This window comes from Hippichthys cyanospilos, chromosome 3 (assembly GCF_059441005.1).
Source record: "Hippichthys cyanospilos isolate Australia breed blue-spotted pipefish chromosome 3, RoL_Hcya_1.0, whole genome shotgun sequence".
NCBI lineage: Eukaryota > Metazoa > Chordata > Actinopteri > Syngnathiformes > Syngnathidae > Hippichthys > Hippichthys cyanospilos.
Window position 1 is genome coordinate 22,177,039 of NC_142371.1, and position 20,582 is coordinate 22,197,620.

Here is a 20,582-nt window from a genome sequence, read left to right on the forward strand (position 1 = left end):
TTGCCAAGGTAAGGCCAAATACAAGCATGGAAAACAAAACCCAGGCAAGCACTGGGAAAACTTCCAAATGCCACACAGGTGGGCTACTTCCCAGTTTGATACCCAGAACCTTTGATATATGAGGCAGACTTGCTAAACATTATTCGACTGTACTGCCTTAGTTATCCACTCATCTTTGCGTTATCATCAATGACAAAGATGTTATAAAACTAACATTGTGTCTTCCCCCCAACTGAGTCCTAAATTCAACAATCATTGGAGTGATGTAAGTGACTGATGCAGTTTGGTTGTTTGAAGAGCTTATCTGTGATTAGCACCTTCATATTTGTCCCCCTTTTCCCTCCTTGCCGCTGCAATACCGATTATATCTGCACACACGCGCTATTGTTGTGTGCACAAAGCTGCTTTACTACCACTCACACTTCATTATCGCACCGCAGCACAGCAACACAATGACCGACCCGGCTTCAAAGATCAAGTCTCACAGCATTCAGATGTGACCTCTACTTTGACACTACAGTACACTATGAGTGAATATGCATGTGTAAAACAGTAGAAAATAACGGGTTTATTGATAATACATTAAGTTAATTCAATTAAAAGAGCTTTTAATATTCAGAAAGGAAACCTAATGATGATTTTTGTGCGTCGGAACTACCTTTGAGTGTTGTGTTGAAAGGTGCTCGAGTCACGTTGACGCCATGCAAACGTGCTGCTTTGACTGGCAAACATGCACCTCTGCTTTTGTTTGTTGTTGGCAAGACTGGCAAAGATGTTTGAAAGTGGAAGCAAATCCAAGCAACGAGTAGGTAAGACCATAATGTGCCTTTTCATGCTTTTCAAACAGGAAGTGTGACGGGAAAAAGCATATCAAACTGATATTAGGGGGGACGTCTAATGTAAAAGAGATTTCTCAATGAAAGCAGCACTGTGGAGCTGTGGTCAGCTTTTCTGCCTCTCAGTGTTGAAATTCAGGGTTTGAATCATGGATTTGGGATTTCTGTATGAAATTAGTATGATCTTCCTGTGCTAGAGTTTGTTGTTAGCATACTAGCGCACAGGCCGAAATTGTTCAAATAAATTGTCTGTAGATGTGAATGTGAAGACTTGTTTGCATATTGTTGAGCTTGGACCAAAACTTCATCCTCTTAAGTCACATTTTGGTGAATTTAATAGTGTTCGGTCTACACGTGGATTTATTTTTTTTTTTTTTAATGAATTTATTTATTTTTTTTAATGAATCTATTGCTTTGAAAATGTCTTGCGCTCTTTCACAAAGCAATGCAATGCTGTTTGAACAAATATGATACTTTTGGAATCTCCTGAAAAATGCTGATTTGGGAGATATGAGGATTCCACCTGATTGTAGCAATATACAACATGAGCCATGTTATTTCTAGTGAACAGTGCCAAGTTTTTTGACATATCCTTCATTGGCTGGTAACCAATTAATTGTTTGTTAAAGTGGACCCTCACTATTTGCAGGGAATAGGGGGCAGGCTGGCCTGGAAATAGCAATATTTCTGTAATAATAATAAGTAGAGGTAGAAGAAGGAGAAGATGAAGAAGAAGAATAGTTATAATAATGAACAATGTTTGAAAATATTTAAAATGCATATTGGACAAAATCAACATATAGTTCCGTTGGTGTTACAGGCAAGGGTACGGGGCCCACTGTAGATGGCCTGTGAGAAATTTGTGCTCAGAAAATAATGCAACAGCGAATTCCCGTGGCCGTTCTCAGAAATGTTTCACTGAAAATGAACGTTTGGGGTTTTTAGGATGCTGGCCAAAGGACACTTGTATTCTGCAGTACTTCTTCTTATGCTGCAGGGGGTGACAAAACCAAGTGAGTCCCAACACCTCGCCTGAGTTTGTTGCTATGACAACACCTCACATTGAAAAAGTTTGTTAATTTGATTTTGAATAACTCCTAATCATCTAATTGAAACCACAAGAAATAAGCACTTTAACTAAGTTGCTTTGTTTTGCTCATGCATTGGGCCAACTGTTTCCACAGGATGCACAGAAGCGCAGATTTTCTCTGGTTCCAACTTTCTGGTGGTGTTTCCAGAAAACATTGCCTACTTTTACTCCAGTCAATCTTACAACCAAGTGCATGTTACAGCTTTGCAAGACAGCACAGAAGTCACTGTGGCGAGCTGGGATCAAGTCCGCACCGAGACTCTGGCCGCAGGTCAGAGGCGCCGATACTTTGTCTACGGCAACACTGAGCTTGGCCGGGAGGAGATCTCCGCCAAGGTGGTCCAGGTGATCAGCACCCGAAAAGTCACGGTCCGAGCTGTCAGCCTCAAGGCAGGCAGTGCGCAGAGTGCTCGGGTTCTTCCTGTGGATGAACTGGGCAGGGAGTACCTCGTTCCGCCGGTTCCCGAAATCCAGGGCACCACCCACCCCACCGACTTGGTCAGCGCCAATGTGACTGAGCGCACCCCTTTCAGGCTCATTGTGGTCAATGCGGAGAAAGTCAACACAGTCAGGCTGGAATGGGAGAGTCATAATGCCAGGGAAGTGGAGTTGGAACCTCACCACGCCGCTCAGTTCTGGCTGGATACCGATAAGGCCTGGAGGGTGGTGAGGGCGAAGCACCCAGTTGTGGTTCTTTTCGGGCACCCATGTGCCGTCACTCAAAACTGCAGCTGCTCCATGCTCTATGCCACACTGAGTCCAAAACCACGTGAAAAAATGGACTTCTTAGTCCCACCAGCACTCTCCCAAAACTCAGAAGACCAAACTACTGTACTTCTGTCCCAGGTTTAGCACCCTACCACACAAACACACATGCACAAGCACACTTTTACCCCAAATGGGCATATAATTGGCACTTCAGTGGTATGTGACATTTTAACAGTTTCTCCAGGTATCAGCAAATCTCACAACAGAAACATGGCAGAAACAGTACAACTTTCTTTTCAAAATAAGAGCATGTTAATTGGAACACTAAGCAAGTATACACATTGTCAAATTTTATGGAATTTTCCTTCAGAAAGACGTATAGTGTGTTTTTGTTATCAGTTGCACATCTTGCTTGTTATTTTGTTGGGTGTGTCTCCTTGAATGTAACAAAGTAGTAATTAATGTGTGCATTGTCAAGCTTTATAGCATTTTCTGTACATCTGACCATCACATGTACTGCTGTCCCTAGGATGACTCTTCTCTGGTGGATTCCTCATACCCCGGCTGGCCTCTGGTGGAGCTCTTCGGTACAGCCATTCTCCACAGGCCCGGCCTCCTCCTGCCACTCATTCCACAGTCTGAGTTATCCTCCTGCTATGTGCTCAGCACCTTACCAAGCGTGCACAACTTTGCCATCATCTTAGTCCACAAAGACCTTACTGAAGGGGTGCGCGTGGGCAGAGGACCACCAGAGGACCCCATCTGGCAAACGCTTGAGGGAACAGATTATGTCTCCACGGTGGTGGAGCTAAGGCTGGACAACAATGCCATTTGGCATACCTCAGACAAGATGGCCGTCTACTTAATGGGTGAGAAAGATGACATCCTTTTTGGGAACCCTGCGCCTGCCGTTAGTCAAACCTCAGGTGAGAACACCAGGTGTTTAACATTAGCGCCCACATGAACTCTCACTGATAATTACTCTCATATATAACAACAGAAAAAGGTTTCTCTCATCTCATGAAGCACACAAAAACAAACTGAAACACAAACTGGAAGACTCATACAAACTACAGAAATGCTCTCATAAAACTAACTGCAACACTCTTATGAGAAGTACTGAAATGCTTTCACAAACTCTACTGAAACACTTTTTCACCTATTTCTTAATCCCTCTCACACGCTTCTCAGACACTCACATTGAACTACTGAAACACTTCCTCACACACTCCTTAAAAGTCTCTTACAAACTTGACTGAAGCCCTCCCTCACACACTCCTAAAAATGATCTTACAAACACTTCTGAAGCACTTTCATACTCACTACTGAAATGCGATCACACTCACTCCTTAAACACTGACACATGACGGAAAAATATTCACATTCTACCTAAACAGTTTCACACTCACTACTGAAACTCACACACACTCTCACATATGCAACTGAAACTTTCTCACACGCACTCATGAAATGCCCACTACTTAATGGCTAATTTCACCTGCTTTGAAATACTCCAATAAAATCACCTCACAGCTCAACTAAAAAAAACCTACTCCTGGAAAAGTACTCTCACATTAATGAATTGCTCTCATCATTACTAATCCGCTCTCTCACAATGTACTGAAGCGCTGTTCTCGCCAGATTACAGAGGCTGCGTCCTATCGCCTGATGTTTTGGAAATTGGGCCCGAGGCTCTGAGCTGGAAGGAGGCGATCAAGTTCTGCCGAGACCGAAATCTCCATCTAGTCAGCTTGTCTTCTCTTCCGCTCCTGGATCAAGTGCAGGCCAAAGTCCGGCAGGAATTTTCCGGGGATGCCGTCCCAAGGCGGGCTTGGATTGGCTTGCGTCGCAGCACGTTAACCGGCAGCTGGTACTGGATCAACAGGGCGTCGGTTACATTCAGCAACTGGCAAGGGACCGATCCCGAGGGCACTCGTGGGGGCCAGTGTGGCACAATGAGTCTTAAGCCGGATGAGGACTTTGGATGGAGCCGTGAGGACTGCTGCAAATATGTTCATCCAATTTGCTATAGAGGACCGCGTCTCTTCCCTGTGCAGTAGATGTCAACAAACTTGCATAGCAAACAAATTTGGAATGTTTTTCTTTTGTAGCCTTTGTGTTTGTGATATGAAACCTGTTAGCACATTAGCATGTCTTCTTTAGCATGTTAAGTTGACATTTACAGTAACTAGATTTTAACATTAACAAATACATAAGCAGCATGACATAGCAAAGATGACTTTTTTAGGTCTTTGGATAGTTGTTGTTTTAATATTTTCTTGTATTTTTGTTATTGTTTATTTTTCATTTTAACAAAACTGTGATCTCTTTTATTGGTTTTTACTAGATAAATCTTAGTATTTGGAATAATTTTACTCTTTTTTTTGCCCTTTTTTTTCCCTTCATTATCTGAAATGCTCCCCATGCACTATCCATGCTAACACTTATCATTTAGCGAGGTATCGCTATTCTTTGGGTCATGCTAATGCTAAACAGATGATTGATAATCGTGATAGTCTGCTGTTGGTTTAAGAAAGCGTTGCTAGCAAGACAAAGTTGCTATGTAGGTGTGTCTTGAAAATATTGTAGTAATGAATCAAGTCTCCAGCAAGCACAAGATCAACATTTTATTGGACTTCATCCTAAATGTGTGGGTGACAGGCAGGGCATTGCACAGTGCTCATTTCCACCTGAGGGCCCAAGCAGGTGCCAGCCACACCCCAATCCCCAACAGCATGATAACCTTGGACCCCAGAGAAAAAATCACCAGCAGCAAGATATGAGGTGGTGCTCCATCTTTGGCTATTGGTGCTGGAGGAGGAAGCAGGTAGAGCGTGGCTTTGTCTTTGCCAAGCGGGTTGGAGGCAGAGCATGTGACCTGCCATCCGGGTTCGACATCTTGTAGTCGGCTAACGATAAGTTCGTCACCCAGACTCAGCGGATCCATCGTAGAACCTTCCAGTGGCTGCTCGGGGCTTAGCCACTGGATGTCGGGCGGCGGCGAGCCTGCCACGCGGCATTCCGCCGTGTAGTTTAAGTTTTCGCCGACCTCCACCTGCAGGGATAGAATGTTGGGCGCCGCTGTGGCGGCAAAAACAAATGTGAGGAGCGCTACCCATTGCAAGAAGACCCCTTGTTAATAACTCACCCTCCACCCTTAGCTGGGTCCCCAGGTTGTCCTCCACACTCTTCTGATTCTTTCCCTCAACTTCCAACCCACAGTAGTAGCGCCCGCTGTCCCCCAGGGCGGCGCCATTGATACGCAGGGACAGATCATGATGACGAGGGTCACCCTCCAGACGGTATCGCGGGTCCTGTTGGGGCCCGGGTTTGCAGATGGGAACTTTACCGGTGCAGCGGTAGAGGATGATGGCGGCATGACCGCCATCCAGACGCCAGCGCACCACCAAAGAAGTATGATGGGAATGTGGCGGGTGGCTGAAGGTGCAGGGTAGCACCACCGGATGGCCTGCAAGGGCCCGCACCTCTGCTTGCATATGCACCGCCCACACGCCTTCTTCCAAGCTCCACACTGTCGGGAGCGACACATGAACATTTAAACATAATGTTTATACGTATGAAGTCAGGAAACAGGAAGCTGAACATATAAACATGAGAACATGAAACATATACACATGATTAAATGAGCATTTGAAAACCATAGAAATAGAACAAGTCAAACAAATGCTACAAAACAAACTCATGCGCAAATGCTCACTCACACAACTGAATCATTCTCACACACTACTGAAACTCATATTCACAACAGAAGCACATTCTACACACTATTTTAATGCTCTCACTCATACACAACAGAAATGCGTTCATGCACGCTCATTCACAAAGTTGAAATGCTCTCATACTTTATGGAAATGCTCATATGCAAAACTGAAAGGTTCTCGCTGACTAAATACTCATACAAATTCAACTAAAACACAAACTAAAACTGAAATGTTATAACTGAAATGTTCTCGCTAATGCTCATACACCTTGGTAAAATACTCTCACATAAACAGAAATGCTCACACATACAACTGAAACACACACACAAACTAAATACTCTCCCAAACACTGCCAAAATGCTCACCACGACAGAAACGCTCTCATACACTACTTACTCTCATATATTACACATACATTATTAAATCACTGTCACATTCACCACTGAAATTCACACACACAAATGAAATGTCAGAACCACCAAATAAATACATTCATATGAACATTGAACATCATCTTATATTTTGTTAAAATTATATTTCAGTGTGCAGCACAACTCACCTCTATTAGCAGCGATCAACAACAACAACACACACAACACCTCCATAATGTTATGAGTGTCTCTATATGATTTTCCAAAGTGATGCTTGTTTAATATTGAGGAAGTTTGTCTTGTCTCTGTAAAAAAAAGCAACAGAGCCAGAGAGAATGTCATAGGAAGTTATAAGGTGTCATGTCGGCCAAAAATGCAGTATCATTTCTCTTACATTAACAAAGAAAAAAACCCACATGAAAAACTTTATCATCAATACAACACAAAACTCCTCTCACACTCACCAAAAATATCTTTCACACATGACGAAAAAAGTCTCTCGCACTTTTAAAAACATCTTACATAAACATCTTACATAACCCAATAAAATCTCACTAAAAACCTCACAGGAAAGTATTTTATTATTATTTTAACCAGAAGATATTATTAGCTATTAAGTGTATGTATGTGTGCATGTGTTAGTGATAATCTTGTAACTAGTCAGCGTCCTGTGACCCTGTTTCCTTCCTGAATTTCTGTGTCAGTTTTTCTTGGCTTGTGTTTACGCGGTTCCACACATGCATCTGTGTGTGCGTGCACTCAACATGCGCGTGTATGGGCTTTTGCCTTGGTGTGTTCTGCTGCTGGTGGTCACAGGTGAGTTGGGAGTCATTCCAGCACAATGTTCCAATTGGTTTGAAAATCGTCTTACGGTCCTACTTCCTGTAATGATGCGAAACTAGGTTTCGACATTAGCCTGGTGACGTGGAAGCAGTTAGCATTAATAGAACGTTGATATACGCTCATTTAGATCTTTTAGCATGTTAGTGTGACAAATTTTAGCTACATTAGCATGTTAACGTTGTATGGAACTTAAGATTAATTATTGTATACTGTGTATCACTTTAACAGCAACCACAAATGGAAAAAAAAATATGTGCATAAAATGAGAAAGGAGTGCACCAAAGTCTTAGCTCTCATTGTTGAGACACTGAAATTTTCACATCGTGTTTGACATCACCCACATCCTACATTTAATTTTTTTTTGTTTATTCTTCGAAAGTAGGTCACTACATGAGCTTGTTAATGTAGCCACAAGTTGGTAGGTTGATATGGAAGCAGGTAACCACATTAGCATTAACATTTACATTTTGGTGGGAACGCTGCTAGCCATGGTGATGTGAAAGCAGTTTTTCACATTAGCAAGTTGAAAGTATGTAAAAGCGCTAGGTTAGCACACTAGCATGGAAATATTTGTGTGTCGATGTGGAAACCTTTAACCACAAGAGTATGTAATGTGGAAGAAAGGAACCAGGTAAGTAGGTTGATGTGAAAGGACTTAGCCACATTAGCATATTGAAAGCATGTAAAAACACTATAAACACTAAGCACATTTTATCATATAAAGATGTGCATGTTGTTATGGAATAGCCATATTGTATAGTATGTAGAGTATATAGTATGCAACTAGCCATACTAGCAACTTGTCAGAACTTGTGCATTTGCAGGAACAGAATTTGATAACGTTTGCCATGTCTGGTTTTGGGACAGGAAGCTCGCAATCATCCGCGTTAACTGTGCATGTCTCCAAAACGGTCACGGTGTTGCGCGGACAAGACGCCATCCTGGGATGCTCCTTCACTCATTCCAAACAAGACCACTACACCGGCAGCATCAAACTGAGCTGGATCGCCAGAAGGGCCGAAAGTCCGCCATTTTTTGGTTGTGAAGCCAAGAACGACTCGTCAGCCATGTCTGAGCCCTGCTTCGGCCCGGAGCCCTTCTCGTTGGCCGGCGACCTCCGCCAGGGGGTAGTATCACTTCGCATCAGAAACGTCCAGGTGACCAATGAGGGCTATTACTTCTGCAAAGTGACCTTGGACCGAGGATCGACAAAGATAGAAAAGTTGTTGCTGACGGTACAAGGTAAGAACTCAACTCTGAGTGAACTTCCTGTTTGGTCTTGAAGAAGCGTGGCTATTTATGTCATGGTATGAAAGCTGACAAGCCATATGCTATGGAAGCACATCATCTTTTAGTAAGTCATCATAAAAATTCCGTCCTCTGAACACAGCCCTGTTATATTTCTTCTGCTGGCAGTAAAGCCTGCAATCCTGAACCTGTCTTTGGTCACCGGTAGCTCCAGCGCCCCCCAGAGGCTGGTGTGTGAGGCGGAGGGTCAACCGCGACCCAACATCACCTGGCTGTCAGCCTCTGGAGATCCGTTAGCGACTGAGTTAGAGCCGTATGTTCAGAACACAAAGCTGGGTTGGTGGTATCTGAACAGCTCCATCCCATACGGGCAGCAGGACGAGCTCACCTGCCGGGTGGAAAGCAAGTTGGGACGTGCCGAGCGGACGTACCGGCCCGCCAACACGGCGAGGGATGTGGCCCTGGTTTGCGGCGGTGTCGCTGCGGTGCTGCTACTCTTGGTCATATTGGGCGTCATCATCTATCGGATGAGACTCGGAGGTGAGGTGCTGAAATTGTTAGAGCGGATGCATAGCTACTTGATGAGGATGATGATGATGATGATGGTTTTCTTTCTCAGCTCGAAATCCTAATACTCAGCAAAACAATCAAACACGTGAGTACAAGACTTTTTACCATACATTATCCTCAAACACTTGAACATATGAAATGACATGAACACAAGAAAAGATGACCACATCAATACACTAACATAAAACATCTATAAACATGAGCAAATGTCACATATTGTTTAGTGTGAGTTAAGTTTTTTGGGTGTGTGAAAGTTTTTCATGCATATGAGAGTTTAGTGTATTTCTTTTGGTGAGTCGATGTGAGATATCCTTTTTTTTGTGTTGAGCATTTTTTTGTGTGCAAATAGTTTTGTGAGTGTGTTTTTTGTGGAATTTCTTTGGTGTTCTTGAATGTTTTAATCAACATGCGTGAGAAATGTTTGAGTGTGTGTGATTTTAAAGCTTTTGTGAAGTGTGAGAGATTTTCGTTTGGGTTTGCGGTATTATCTTTTCTGATTGCTTTAATGAATGTGCAAAAGATTTTTCTGGGTGTTTGATATGAAATTACATGTGTATTTTTTATTTTTTTTTGTCATGCGTGAGAATTTTCAGGGGTCCTTTCAAGAGTTTTGGCGTGTGTGACATATTTTTGGACTTGTGAGGTTTTTGTTGATATTTCTAGAGTGGGAGACATTTTTGTTGAATGCATGTTTTTTTGTGTGTGTTTTTTTGTTTTTGTTTTGTTTTTTTGCATGTTTTGGCGTGTGTGAGAGATTTTTGGACATAAGGTTTTTGGTGATTTTTGTTGTTGTGTGAGAGGTTTTTGTTGATGTTGATGATATGAGATATTTCTAGTGAGTTTTTGGGTGAGCATTCATTTTGTCTGTGTGTTTGTGTCTGCTTGCGTGTGTGAAACAGAGGACTGCCCCCTGTATTCCTCCCATGATCCAGCTAGTAGCACCGTTGAGCTTCATACTGTTTATTGCACTGTTGTTCTTCCTGAGGCCAGTAAGTACTACACGTTTCTGAGACATACAATATAACAGTACAGTACTACCAATCACATATTCTTTATCATCTGCAAAAAATGACTAAGTGCTGCACTCACAAGCTGAGAGAGGGATTTACAGCCTATAAGCTATGTATGATATGTATTTGCGTATTATCTATTCACATACAGTATACAGTATGCATAAAAGGTGGTGTGAAATATTTACTTGGTATGTATGTTGCAGGTGAAGGCGAGTCGCAAACAAAATTCACAAATGCTCACACTTATCACGAACAAGGTGAGAGTCAAGATCACCAATTTGTTATTTATATATATATATATATATATATATATATATATATATATATATATATATATATATATATATATATATATATTATTTTGTAAGGTTTCAAAGAAGATGAGTCTCATATTTTAATTAAAATATTCTATGTTTGTGCTTGTTTTGAGACTTATTAAAAGTGTAAGCTATATTTTTTTTTAATTTATTTTAAGTTTTCAGATGTTCAACTTCTATCTTTTCAGATACAATGTACTCAACTGTGAAACTTCATTAGTCATCTTCATCTCCCGTTTGAAGTTGTGTGTTCATCTCTAAACTTCTGTTCTGCAAAGGGGTGGTGTCAATATAAAAATGCTGTTTGCAGTTTGAGTTTACTGGTTTTGAAAAGGCGTCACTTACTTTAAGTGTAATTTGACTCAAAGTGAACAAATAACCTCGTGAACTCTGTATGACTGCTTCACCTGCTCACACGTTCATTTTCCACCACAAACGAACAGACACACACAGCAACTATAGGAAATGAAAAATGCTTTTGCCTATTTCATGTTCTTATGGAATTTCTGAAACTTTTGACTGAAATGTAATTGGTGCCCAATTCTGAAGCTCACTATTACAGAATCTACTCACACAATATAAACTCGTACTCATAAACTATAACAATTATGAATAAGAACAGTGAATCACACATATGCTTTTTGACAGTGATATTACCCAATAGTCTGTTTAGTCTTTAACCTTTAGTAGTCTGTCCTTATCTAGTCTTTATTTTAAAGTAGTCTTTCTGTCGTGTTTTGTAAACTTTACAGGACTAAACGAAGCATTTATTTCGTTGTTTGGTTGAACGTGTTCTTGCAGGTGGGGTGCAAAGTTCAAACTCAATAAACGTGACTCACATGGACTTCACAAATACCTACACTACTTTATTTGCCATTAAACGGTGTGTTGCTTGTTTCATATGACCCAAAAGTAATTTATATCAGTAGTATGGAAATAAATGTCATTGTTATGTTCATGTTTCTTTCTTTAATCGCGTGTTGTTTTATTGTGTAAGAAACCACCGGATTGAATCGTGTGACTTTGCTTTTGTTTTGAAACGTTAGCGGAAGTGTGAATACGAGCTTGGGCGTACGTTTTGGCGCCTTCCCGCATTAAAGCCCTTTAAGAGACCAACAGGACTTCTTTTTTTTCCCTTTTTTTGTCAAGTAGTTTTTAAGTTTGCTTTTAACAGACAGGCCGAAATGTCTCACGCCGTCAGCCCGACCAGCACGGGACGGACTTCCGTGTCCGACGGCGTCTTCAACCTGGGATACATCCGAACCATCCCGGGACTGCTCAAGATGGCCCAGATGGTAAGACGCCGCACAATAATAACAATCACGCTACAGCAACTGCACAGCGGAAAAATGACACCTTTAGCTTACAGTAGTTGCTAACAACAATAGCATCAATTCAACAGGGGCGGATGTTTTTTTTGGGGGGAGAGGGGGGGGGGGGCAGTGCGGACAAGGTGGCATCCTGTGGGTGTGGTCCCCCCCCACACACACAGACACACGTACACACACACGCACACTATACAACTGAGAGAGTGCTTTTGGGTACTGATTAATCTGAAGGTTTATGAAGAAAAAAAATGCTTAAATTACCTTTCACTGTGTTTTTTTTTTAACTTCACAAAGACACCTTACATTTTGTGAGAGTCCAGTCATTCAATTGCAGCTACTTAATATTTTTCCAAAATGTTTTTAGTAGCCTAACGGATGGGCTAAATCTGGCCAGTACGAATCCATCAACTAATTAATCAGTACTTAAAAAAGTCGATTATTTTAGGCACTAAAGTAAAGACAAGTTCAGTTTCTAAAGAAATTGTTATTGTCAATATTGTAGTACTTCGTACCTTAACTACTCGATTACATTGGAACGTTATCCGTGGTGATGCCAGTGTCACAGACACTTTGGTATAAAGTTTATGACTTTAACTTATTAAACCCTAAGCGGCTGGCATATACAGAAAATCCTGTTGTCATAGTCATGTGACTCTGACAGGAAGTGGCCTCTCCAAAATGGTGGTGTTGTGCCAATTTCATGGAAGACGCCAAATTAAAAAAAGTTGCTTGTTGATAGTGTCACAGTGGAAGACTGGTAAACATGGTTTGATTCCAGCTCCAGCCTTCCTATGTGAAGTTTGCATGTTCTCCCCATGTCTGCGTGGGTTTTCTCCTGGACAAACTGTGATAGTTCCAATGGTTTGTCCAATGTTATATTCAACAAGGTCTCACAATATTGAAAAAAGTAACATCATGCCAGTGTTGTAAATATTGCTCTGAATTTTACATCAAATTTCAGCCCTTAAATCAGAATGAAGAGCCTGGTTTTTGTGTTCCCTTTAGGTGGCGCTGCTGGTCACCTTCCTTTGCGTGCACTGTGCATGGGGATGGCCCAGCTGGGCTGCGTTCCAGTACTTTGAGGTAGTGGCCTTATGGTTCCTGGTGGTGCTCTTGATCTTCTTCCTCATGCACTTGTGCCGACTGCAGGCCAAAATGGGCTGCATCAATTGGCCGCTTACTGTAAGCCACGCCCACCCTCATCCGCGCACACGTATCTTCACACAGCAAATTGTTTTCATCCTCTCTCCCCATCTTCTTTTAGGAATTCTTCCACTACTCTGTGGGTACGGTGCTGATCTGTATCGGTTCCATTGTGGCAGTGGTGAAGAGTGGAGGAGTGTCCGCACTGGTGGCCTCATCTGTAAGCAAAACTTGTCATGTTGTGTGTTGAGATGTGTGTGTCACTTTGATGTCATCTCTGTGTTGTCATGTTTGCCTTTTTTGCATGTGTGTGTTTTCTTTTTATTTAGATGGAATAGAAACATGCTAAGTTACCATTGTTGTATGTGTATGTTTTGATTTGTGTGTGATGTGGCATGTGTGCTTGTTGTTGCCATGTTTGTGTTGATATCATTAGTGGGTGGGTAGTCAAGAGTTTGGAAACACCCTCTAATTTAGCTCATTCAATCCCAAAGATGTATTACATTACATTATTTAAGAATCAAACATTCTATCCCGTTTATTTATTTATTTACATTTTTTTTCAAGGGGGGGGGTCCAAAAATGGCTGGTACCAAATAAAGTACTAAAGTAATGGATTTTTTAGTAATTCATTATTTGAGTAACCTAAAATATTTACTTTAGTGGTTTAGAGTAATAAATTATTAATGCTTTTGTATCTAATGGATTACATTAATACTTACTGACATAAAGTAATCAATTAGTACTTAATTACCCAAAGTAATCAATTGATTTACTACTTTGTTGCGGGTAAAAGTGGGTAATTGTCTCATTGTCATGTGACCTCTGTTTGGCCTTGTGTTGTTAGGTGTTTGGCTTTATCACAACTTTCCTGATGGCGGTCAGCTTATGGACATCTTATAGTGTCTCCTGTGGACCACAGCACACTGGTATTTAACTATGTTTTTAGAATTAATTGATAATTGTATATTAAGTCATAAGATTGTTTTTGAAGTGGGTCAGACAGTTGTAGTTTCTTTTAAAGGTCCCATTTTAGCATCATGCTAATAGCTGTGGTAGCAGCGGTAATAACGATAATGCGATAGTCAGATGAATTTAATTTCATGGGTGCAGGTGCCACAATGTAATGGCGAGAAACAAGATTGGCTGCCTCAAGAGTCGCCTCACTTTTCTGCCTTGCAAGTCAACAAGTCATCGTGATTGGATGAGAGGTGGGAGCTGCGAAACTGAACCAAGATCAATCTTGTAAAAAAAAAAAAAAAAAAAAGTTGGAATGTTGGCGGTGCTTCAGTTACCGTCACATCAGTTACCCCACAACAACAGGTGCGAACCCTAACTAGTCAACTTTCTGACTAAATTCATTCCTGCTACTTGATGAAAATATATTGTTGCTTTCTTACTAGAGATGAGAGAACAACAGCCTCTTTTGCTTGCTGTGTGCCATAACAAGCTACTGAATTTTTTTGTTAAATTATTCACCGTTTACAGTTTTGAAATAGCATTAAGCATGCTAATCTCACAAACAATCAATGCTGATCCACCTTCATCTTCATAATTTATGTACTGCGCTAGGTAAAAGTGATGAGAAGCAATTTACGCATCACCAGTCACACGAGGCTAAAGTTAGCATTCAGAATGCTAACGTTGCATACAAACACAGTGCTTGCTAGGCGGAAGAAGTGTTAGCATGCTGAGACAGTGCTGGACCACCATCATCATCAGCCATGCTACTCTAAAAAACAGTGTTAGCATTTAGCATGCTAATCTTGCAAGAGAAAGTAATTCTTAACCACCATCATCATCAGCCGCACGCCACTAAAAGCTTGAGCGGTATTAGTGCTTAGCGTGCTTAAATAGCAAATGGACACACTGCTAAATGTCTTTTCATTATCAGCCACAAACTACGCTTGGCTAAATAAAGGTTAGCATAAAGCATGCTAACCTTTCAAACAAATTCAAGGCTGAACCACCGCCATCAGCCATGCTAGGCTAAGGAAATGTTAGCATTCAGCATGCTAACTTAACAAGTAATGTGTCAGTGTGCCAACTATTACCTCCTTACGGGTTATATGCAGACGCAAGCTGTTGTCATGGCAACAAGCAGGCCAGCGTGCATGGTGCTAGTCTTGAAACATACCTACCACCAAGAAGTTGAAGTTTACAAAATGATGATGATGGTGATTATTATTACAAAAATGTGAAAGCACATACACACAAGTCAACAGACTGTTAACAGTAACAACATTTTGGACTTTTCTATTCAATCGCAGTCATGTTTGTGCGCCAGCTAGCATCATGTGACCTGCATGTGCAACTTTGTGACCAATCACATCACCAATCACTGACTTTCATGTCAATTTTGTCTGAATCGAAGATTGAAGGCCCTATCTGGAAGACACTGTTCTTATATTATATTATAATTATTCTTAGGTGAAATTACTGATTTTCTCTCTCTCTCTCTCTCTCAGAGAGAGAGAGAGAGAGAGAGAGAGAGAGAGAGGTTTTTATTTTTTTGCCTGCTTCATCATGTGGGCAGTGTGTCTATGTTTGAACATGAAAACCGGGTGGGTGGGCATGTTCATTTTTATTTCTTTTTTGTTCTTTAACAAGACAAATGTATATCTTTTGAAATTGTATTTGAGATGTTCTACCGTCTTTGAAGGTTCACATTCAAGTAGCAACATAGCATGAACATTCTAGCTTCTACCAAATGCTGAATACAAATTGTTTCTATTTGAATGGTTTTACCCTTTTTGGAGAAAACATGAAACTTTTTTTTTATGAGTGACATGAACTTTTATTCATGACTGAATGTTCCAATGTTTGCACACCTGTCAAAAGTATTCCGCAAAAATTACAGTGTTTGGGAAGCCAAAGAATTTGGCGACAAACATCTCGTAATTGTTGGTTAGCATTACAAACTTCCCAGTGTTGGTTTGTATCAATAAAAAAATAAGATGAAGAAATATATGATGGATTAAAACTGTGATTGTACCCTACTATACCATACATATTAATATCTCCTCACGCAATGAATGTTTGAATCTCGCTGCAGCGTTTTTTAATGCTATTATGATTATTCTGTTTTTGTGCACATGCAGTCTTGAAAACACCATCAAAAATGCTCTTTTTATAGCTTCTTTTCCCCAAAGTGCCTTATTATGCCACTAGATAAAGTAGTTAGGCAGCGAGCTAGCCTGTTGCTAAGACGAAAAGAGCACAGTATTATTTTGATGTGCTTCCAAATTTATTTGAACTTTTACCTTGTGCTGCATGTTGTCAATTAAACCATTGTTGCACCAACATGCGACTCCTTTCTGACCTTTGTTGTCACATTGAAGCACCAAATAACTTGTGCAGTTTGGTAAGGGCCGCCGAAAAATATATGTACTTGCACAAAATGACCACTAGAGTTCACTGTTGGTCTAGTTTATGTTTAAACAAGTGGATTGGCGGTCAGATTACACTTTGTTTAGGTCGTGTCAAAACAAATTCAACTTGTTTTAACTCTCACAAGTGACATCACGTTTCGCATAAATATTGAATCATGGTAATTATTTTCTCCACTAAACACAAAAACACACGAACACAAACACAAAACAGACAAATGCCTGAACACATTCGCAACCACACACAATTAAACACATACATGAATAGATATACATACAAACAACAATACACGCACACACACACAACAGGCAGAGACTTTGGAACACATACACGCATACCCAAAACACGTAAAAATACATAAACATGCACAAACACAGAAAGAGGATGACAAACACACTTGAATGGGCATACACAAAGACAACCATGTACAGATTGCACACACTCACAAAGTAGACACAAATCTTTAGACACAATGCACCATAAGCACACACAGAAATACACACAAACACACAAGCATACACATCTACACACAGGGGCATAAAGCAGAGACACACTTGCTCGTCAACACTAAAAACACACGCTCACATTTATATGAACGGACAAATACGAATTCAAATACACACACAGACACACCATTGACATGTACATATGCCCATTAACTTTAACCTTTGCTTTGAAGTCTTGACACGATGGACCAAACGCGAAGCCTGTCATGAGGAATCAAACCTGTGCAGGAATTTCACCTTGTTGTTGCCACGACAACATGTGCGATTGCCAAACAGGAAGTAGCCAAACAGAGCGGGAAGCTGGAGCCATTTGATTGGTCTGGCCCTACTGTGATATGACATCAAAAGTTTTTTGGGAGACATCATCTGTCAATCCTCTGGCGTAGCCATGACAACAAAGGCACACTAGTCCCGCCCCTTCACCTGACAACAGCATCCCTGAAAAACTGCTCCCCGATTGGCTGCTCGGCCTCACTGGACGGATGACAGGTGAGGAAATGGTTGCCATAGCAACATGCACTCCCATCTGGTTCGACCCAACACACTTAATTCCAATTACATGTTTATTGTTCTACTTTTAACATCACAGCAGGAAAATGTACCATAGGCATCTTCATCTCCATATGTGTCAGCGCCGGATCATGTGATCTGATGTTCCGGAGCTCTGAGATCCAATTGTTTGGGCCTACGCCAGCGTGCACCTTGTCAAAAGTTCAGAGGTTAGTTTCGTGCTGATTCTTAACGAGGAAAAAAAAAACACACACAGACTATAACACACATGTACACTAACACATTTCCAACACACATACCACGATCACATGTACATCCAAACGCACACACAGGTGAGATGCTGTAATTAGTGCAGTATGACGATGATGATGATGATGAAGAGATGAACGCCTCTGCTTGTTAGCTCCAGTGTGAAGAAGTTGTGACGGCTGTGAGTGGATCATTAACGCTAGCAACTCGCTAATTAACACCCCAAGCTTGACAGCTTATGACCTCCGCCAAGCACAAAGACACGTCATCACGAGCATGCTATCCAGACATGATGTAAGCATGTTGAACAAACTTCAGTGGACACACCATCAAAACATCAGAATCATTTGAGCCACCAGAACCATCAGATGGATCAAAAACATAAGAACTCTTAGAGCTTACAGAAAAGGAACTGTTTTGAGCTTTGTATATAAAGCCCCTAATCCAGCTAGAGGGCACCAGATGTTGCTTGTGTCGGAACAAAATTTTGAACATGTGAACGTTTGAACCTTGTGACATACAGTATGTTAGAATTGGTACATAGGTTCAATGTGTAGCATCTGGTGGCCTCTGGTCACAAACCTCTGATGACCATAAATGAACCTTGGAGGTTATCAAAATAGCAGCTACCTTCAGGAACACTCGCTATTGTTCGCCCCTCAGTGGGATACAAGGACAAAACAGAAAGGCAGCGTAAACAAAACAACCAATCTGCTTTGAGTCTATTAGCTACCGCAAGGGTGCTCAAAACGTCGCCCGTGGTCTAAAGGTTGACCTATTTTGGTCGCCCACATGACACCGCAAAAAAAAAAAAAAGAGCATCAAATGAAAAACAAGGAACATTGCTAGTCTTTTGATTGTTGTTGTTGTTTTTTTTGTGCTATGACTTGACATTTTGAACTTAATTTCCTAAATAACATCGTGTGAACGGGATGGAGTTCAGAACATCATCGTGGGCACCTCTTGCTCACATCGCAACCTGCTCACCCAGGGTACCAAAGATTATCAAGTTGGTTGAGTGTTGTCGTTGACTATGCTTCCGAGAATAATTTCAAAGTAAAAGCTTAACAATGCTGTTTATGTCATATGCTACTTGTACCATAAACACAGTTTATTTTGAAGGATTGGTTGACTTCCTGACAATGTTTAGCTTTGACTTTTGACACCGTGGCTTGACAGACAACAGTGTCCACTGTCTGAAATGGATCTTGTAGCACTTCTAGACTAATCAACAAATCATGTCCCAAAGATCATAAATAAAACAAACAACAAAAATCATTTCAAAATAATTATTGATATCATTAATTTTTTCAGTAAAATATAAATTCATAAAACAATTTTTATGTTCACTAGTTTATTCATTTTCATGATTTTATGCTAGACATGTAACACGTTGGGCTCGCTCCATATGTTCCCATGTCCTTATGATAAATGTTATAAATGTTCAACACAAACATGTAACACATGGTACCAATGTCATGTATATATTACCGTACATAAATCAAGTGCAAATGGATGACAGTTTGAATCATTTGAAGCCAGGAGCATTGTAGCAGCAAATACCTTGTGGAATGCTTGTGCGCATGTGTGTGTGTGTGTGTGTGTGTGTGACAAGGGAAGTCATCAATCTGGTTTCAATGCTGGCGGTTGGTGCGTGTGAAGCACTGGCCAGTGTGAGAGATATCACATTTGGGTTTTGGTGCTGCCGCGTTGCCACGGTAACCACAGAACTATCATTATGCTGATGGGATTTCTACGACATCCCAGCAGGGCGGAGCTACAGTCAGCTGGAAGCAGGCGGTGGGGTGAAAAAAAAGTATTGAGTTTCAAGTATATCATGTTATAACTTTTTTTGAGTAGTTAATCGTTATATTCGTAGTCATAAAAATTGGGAAATAAATGTTAGGTAAAATCATTCAAGTTATATCAATGGTGAAGTAATATTATGATACTGCAGTGGAAATACATGATACCTGCATGATATCAGTGCCATATTTTTATACTGATATTCTCATGATACTGTGATGATGTTAGCATGATGTAATGAAGTTATTAGAGCGATATCATTATGATGCTGGAATTATATAATAAAGATATGAAGAAATGGGATCGAGATGTGGGAGTGATGATATTGAAATGAACTTTTGATGACACTAGTCTACTCTGGATGTTGATATGATAACATGATGATATTGAGGTGATATAAACTTACTGGACTTATGTTAGGATGATACTGACTCAAATATCGTTGTGATACTTGAATGATACAAGATACCGTATGATATCTTGAAAATGTGAGTATAAAAGAAATAGGATGATGGAGGATGAGCTTCAATTATTGATACAAATCATCATTGAGCTTGCTGTTTTTGTAAAACAATTATGCTTACTATGAAGCGATTATTGATCATTTCACTTATCAACTAACATCATTTTCATACATGTGATTATCATTATTTGTAGTATTAGTATTTGTAGCATTAGTATTACTACCCGTCTGTTTTTGTGTAAATAAGCCAGAGTACGTTTATGTGTGTGTGAGAGTGTTAGCATTAGCATGATATTAGCGCTAGGCAGAGCCTTAGCGTCTCTGGAGTCTGTTTGTTTTAATGTAATGAGCTTGGCGCGTATTCATGATTGTCTCCTAATGAGACACTACATGCGCGCACACACACTCACACAAACACACTCAAGAAGTCCTCTATCTGCTATGGTAATTACGAACAAGTGGAATTCTA

At 40.7% G+C, this 20,582-nt stretch overlaps 4 protein-coding genes across 5 annotated transcripts; 3 read left to right on the forward strand and 1 right to left on the reverse strand.

Annotated features, from left to right (window-relative positions):
- The first annotated feature begins 153 nt into the window (after nt 1–153).
- LOC148426300 (IgGFc-binding protein) lies at nt 154–5,004 on the forward strand. 2 transcript variants are annotated; one of them, XM_088410283.1, is made up of 6 exons: nt 154–265; nt 680–809; nt 1,782–1,849; nt 2,021–2,772; nt 3,164–3,560; nt 4,276–5,004. In XM_088410283.1, the coding sequence occupies exons 3-6, from the start codon at nt 1,783–1,785 to the stop codon at nt 4,692–4,694; spliced, it is 1,635 nt and encodes a 544-aa protein (XP_088266409.1). In that variant the 5' UTR covers nt 154–265; nt 680–809; nt 1,782; the 3' UTR covers nt 4,695–5,004. The 2 variants fall into 2 exon arrangements, with proteins under 2 accessions (XP_088266409.1, XP_088266410.1); XM_088410284.1 differs by having other exon boundaries at nt 3,164–3,503.
- A 310-nt stretch (nt 5,005–5,314) lies between these two features.
- On the reverse strand, nt 5,315–7,027 carry LOC148426301 (sialic acid-binding Ig-like lectin 15). The gene is made up of 3 exons (XM_088411409.1): nt 6,916–7,027; nt 5,783–6,166; nt 5,315–5,715 (listed from the first exon to the last, which is right to left on the reverse strand). The coding sequence occupies exons 1-3, from the start codon at nt 6,959–6,961 to the stop codon at nt 5,315–5,317; spliced, it is 831 nt and encodes a 276-aa protein (XP_088267535.1). The 5' UTR covers nt 6,962–7,027.
- Nucleotides 7,028–7,448: 421 nt separating this feature from the next.
- Nucleotides 7,449–11,834, forward strand: siglec15l (sialic acid binding Ig-like lectin 15, like). Its single transcript, XM_088410285.1, has 7 exons — nt 7,449–7,543; nt 8,438–8,812; nt 8,987–9,358; nt 9,438–9,473; nt 10,288–10,377; nt 10,605–10,658; nt 10,907–11,834. The coding sequence occupies exons 1-7, from the start codon at nt 7,465–7,467 to the stop codon at nt 10,936–10,938; spliced, it is 1,038 nt and encodes a 345-aa protein (XP_088266411.1). The 5' UTR covers nt 7,449–7,464; the 3' UTR covers nt 10,939–11,834.
- cmtm7 (CKLF-like MARVEL transmembrane domain containing 7) lies at nt 11,776–16,492 on the forward strand. The gene is made up of 5 exons (XM_088410286.1): nt 11,776–12,013; nt 13,052–13,228; nt 13,311–13,409; nt 14,037–14,118; nt 14,303–16,492. The coding sequence occupies exons 1-5, from the start codon at nt 11,903–11,905 to the stop codon at nt 14,314–14,316; spliced, it is 483 nt and encodes a 160-aa protein (XP_088266412.1). The 5' UTR covers nt 11,776–11,902; the 3' UTR covers nt 14,317–16,492.
- The last annotated feature ends 4,090 nt before the right edge of the window (nt 16,493–20,582 follow it).

Bases quoted from the DNA above. Each gene is read 5' to 3' on its own strand.
- LOC148426300 (XM_088410283.1), top strand. From the start codon at position 1,783: ATGCTGGCCAAAGGACACTTGTATTCTGCAGTACTTCTTCTTATGCTG. The intron at 1,850-2,020 runs GTGAGTCCCAAC...CTGTTTCCACAG, and splicing joins GCAGGGGGTGACAAAACCAA to GATGCACAGAAGCGCAGATT. The intron at 3,561-4,275 runs GTGAGAACACCA...TGTTCTCGCCAG, and splicing joins TGCCGTTAGTCAAACCTCAG to ATTACAGAGGCTGCGTCCTA.
- LOC148426301 (XM_088411409.1), bottom strand. From the start codon at position 6,961: ATGGAGGTGTTGTGTGTGTTGTTGTTGTTGATCGCTGCTAATAGAG. The intron at 6,167-6,915 runs GTGAGTTGTGCT...CGCTCCCGACAG, and splicing joins GTTGATCGCTGCTAATAGAG to TGTGGAGCTTGGAAGAAGGC. The intron at 5,716-5,782 runs GTGAGTTATTAA...TTGCCGCCACAG, and splicing joins GACCCAGCTAAGGGTGGAGG to CGGCGCCCAACATTCTATCC.
- siglec15l (XM_088410285.1), top strand. From the start codon at position 7,465: ATGCATCTGTGTGTGCGTGCACTCAACATGCGCGTGTATGGGCTTTTG. The intron at 8,813-8,986 runs GTAAGAACTCAA...TTCTGCTGGCAG, and splicing joins GTTGTTGCTGACGGTACAAG to TAAAGCCTGCAATCCTGAAC. The intron at 10,659-10,906 runs GTGAGAGTCAAG...CTATCTTTTCAG, and splicing joins TCACACTTATCACGAACAAG to ATACAATGTACTCAACTGTG.
- cmtm7 (XM_088410286.1), top strand. From the start codon at position 11,903: ATGTCTCACGCCGTCAGCCCGACCAGCACGGGACGGACTTCCGTGTCC. The intron at 13,229-13,310 runs GTAAGCCACGCC...ATCTTCTTTTAG, and splicing joins GCATCAATTGGCCGCTTACT to GAATTCTTCCACTACTCTGT. The intron at 13,410-14,036 runs GTAAGCAAAACT...TTGTGTTGTTAG, and splicing joins CCGCACTGGTGGCCTCATCT to GTGTTTGGCTTTATCACAAC.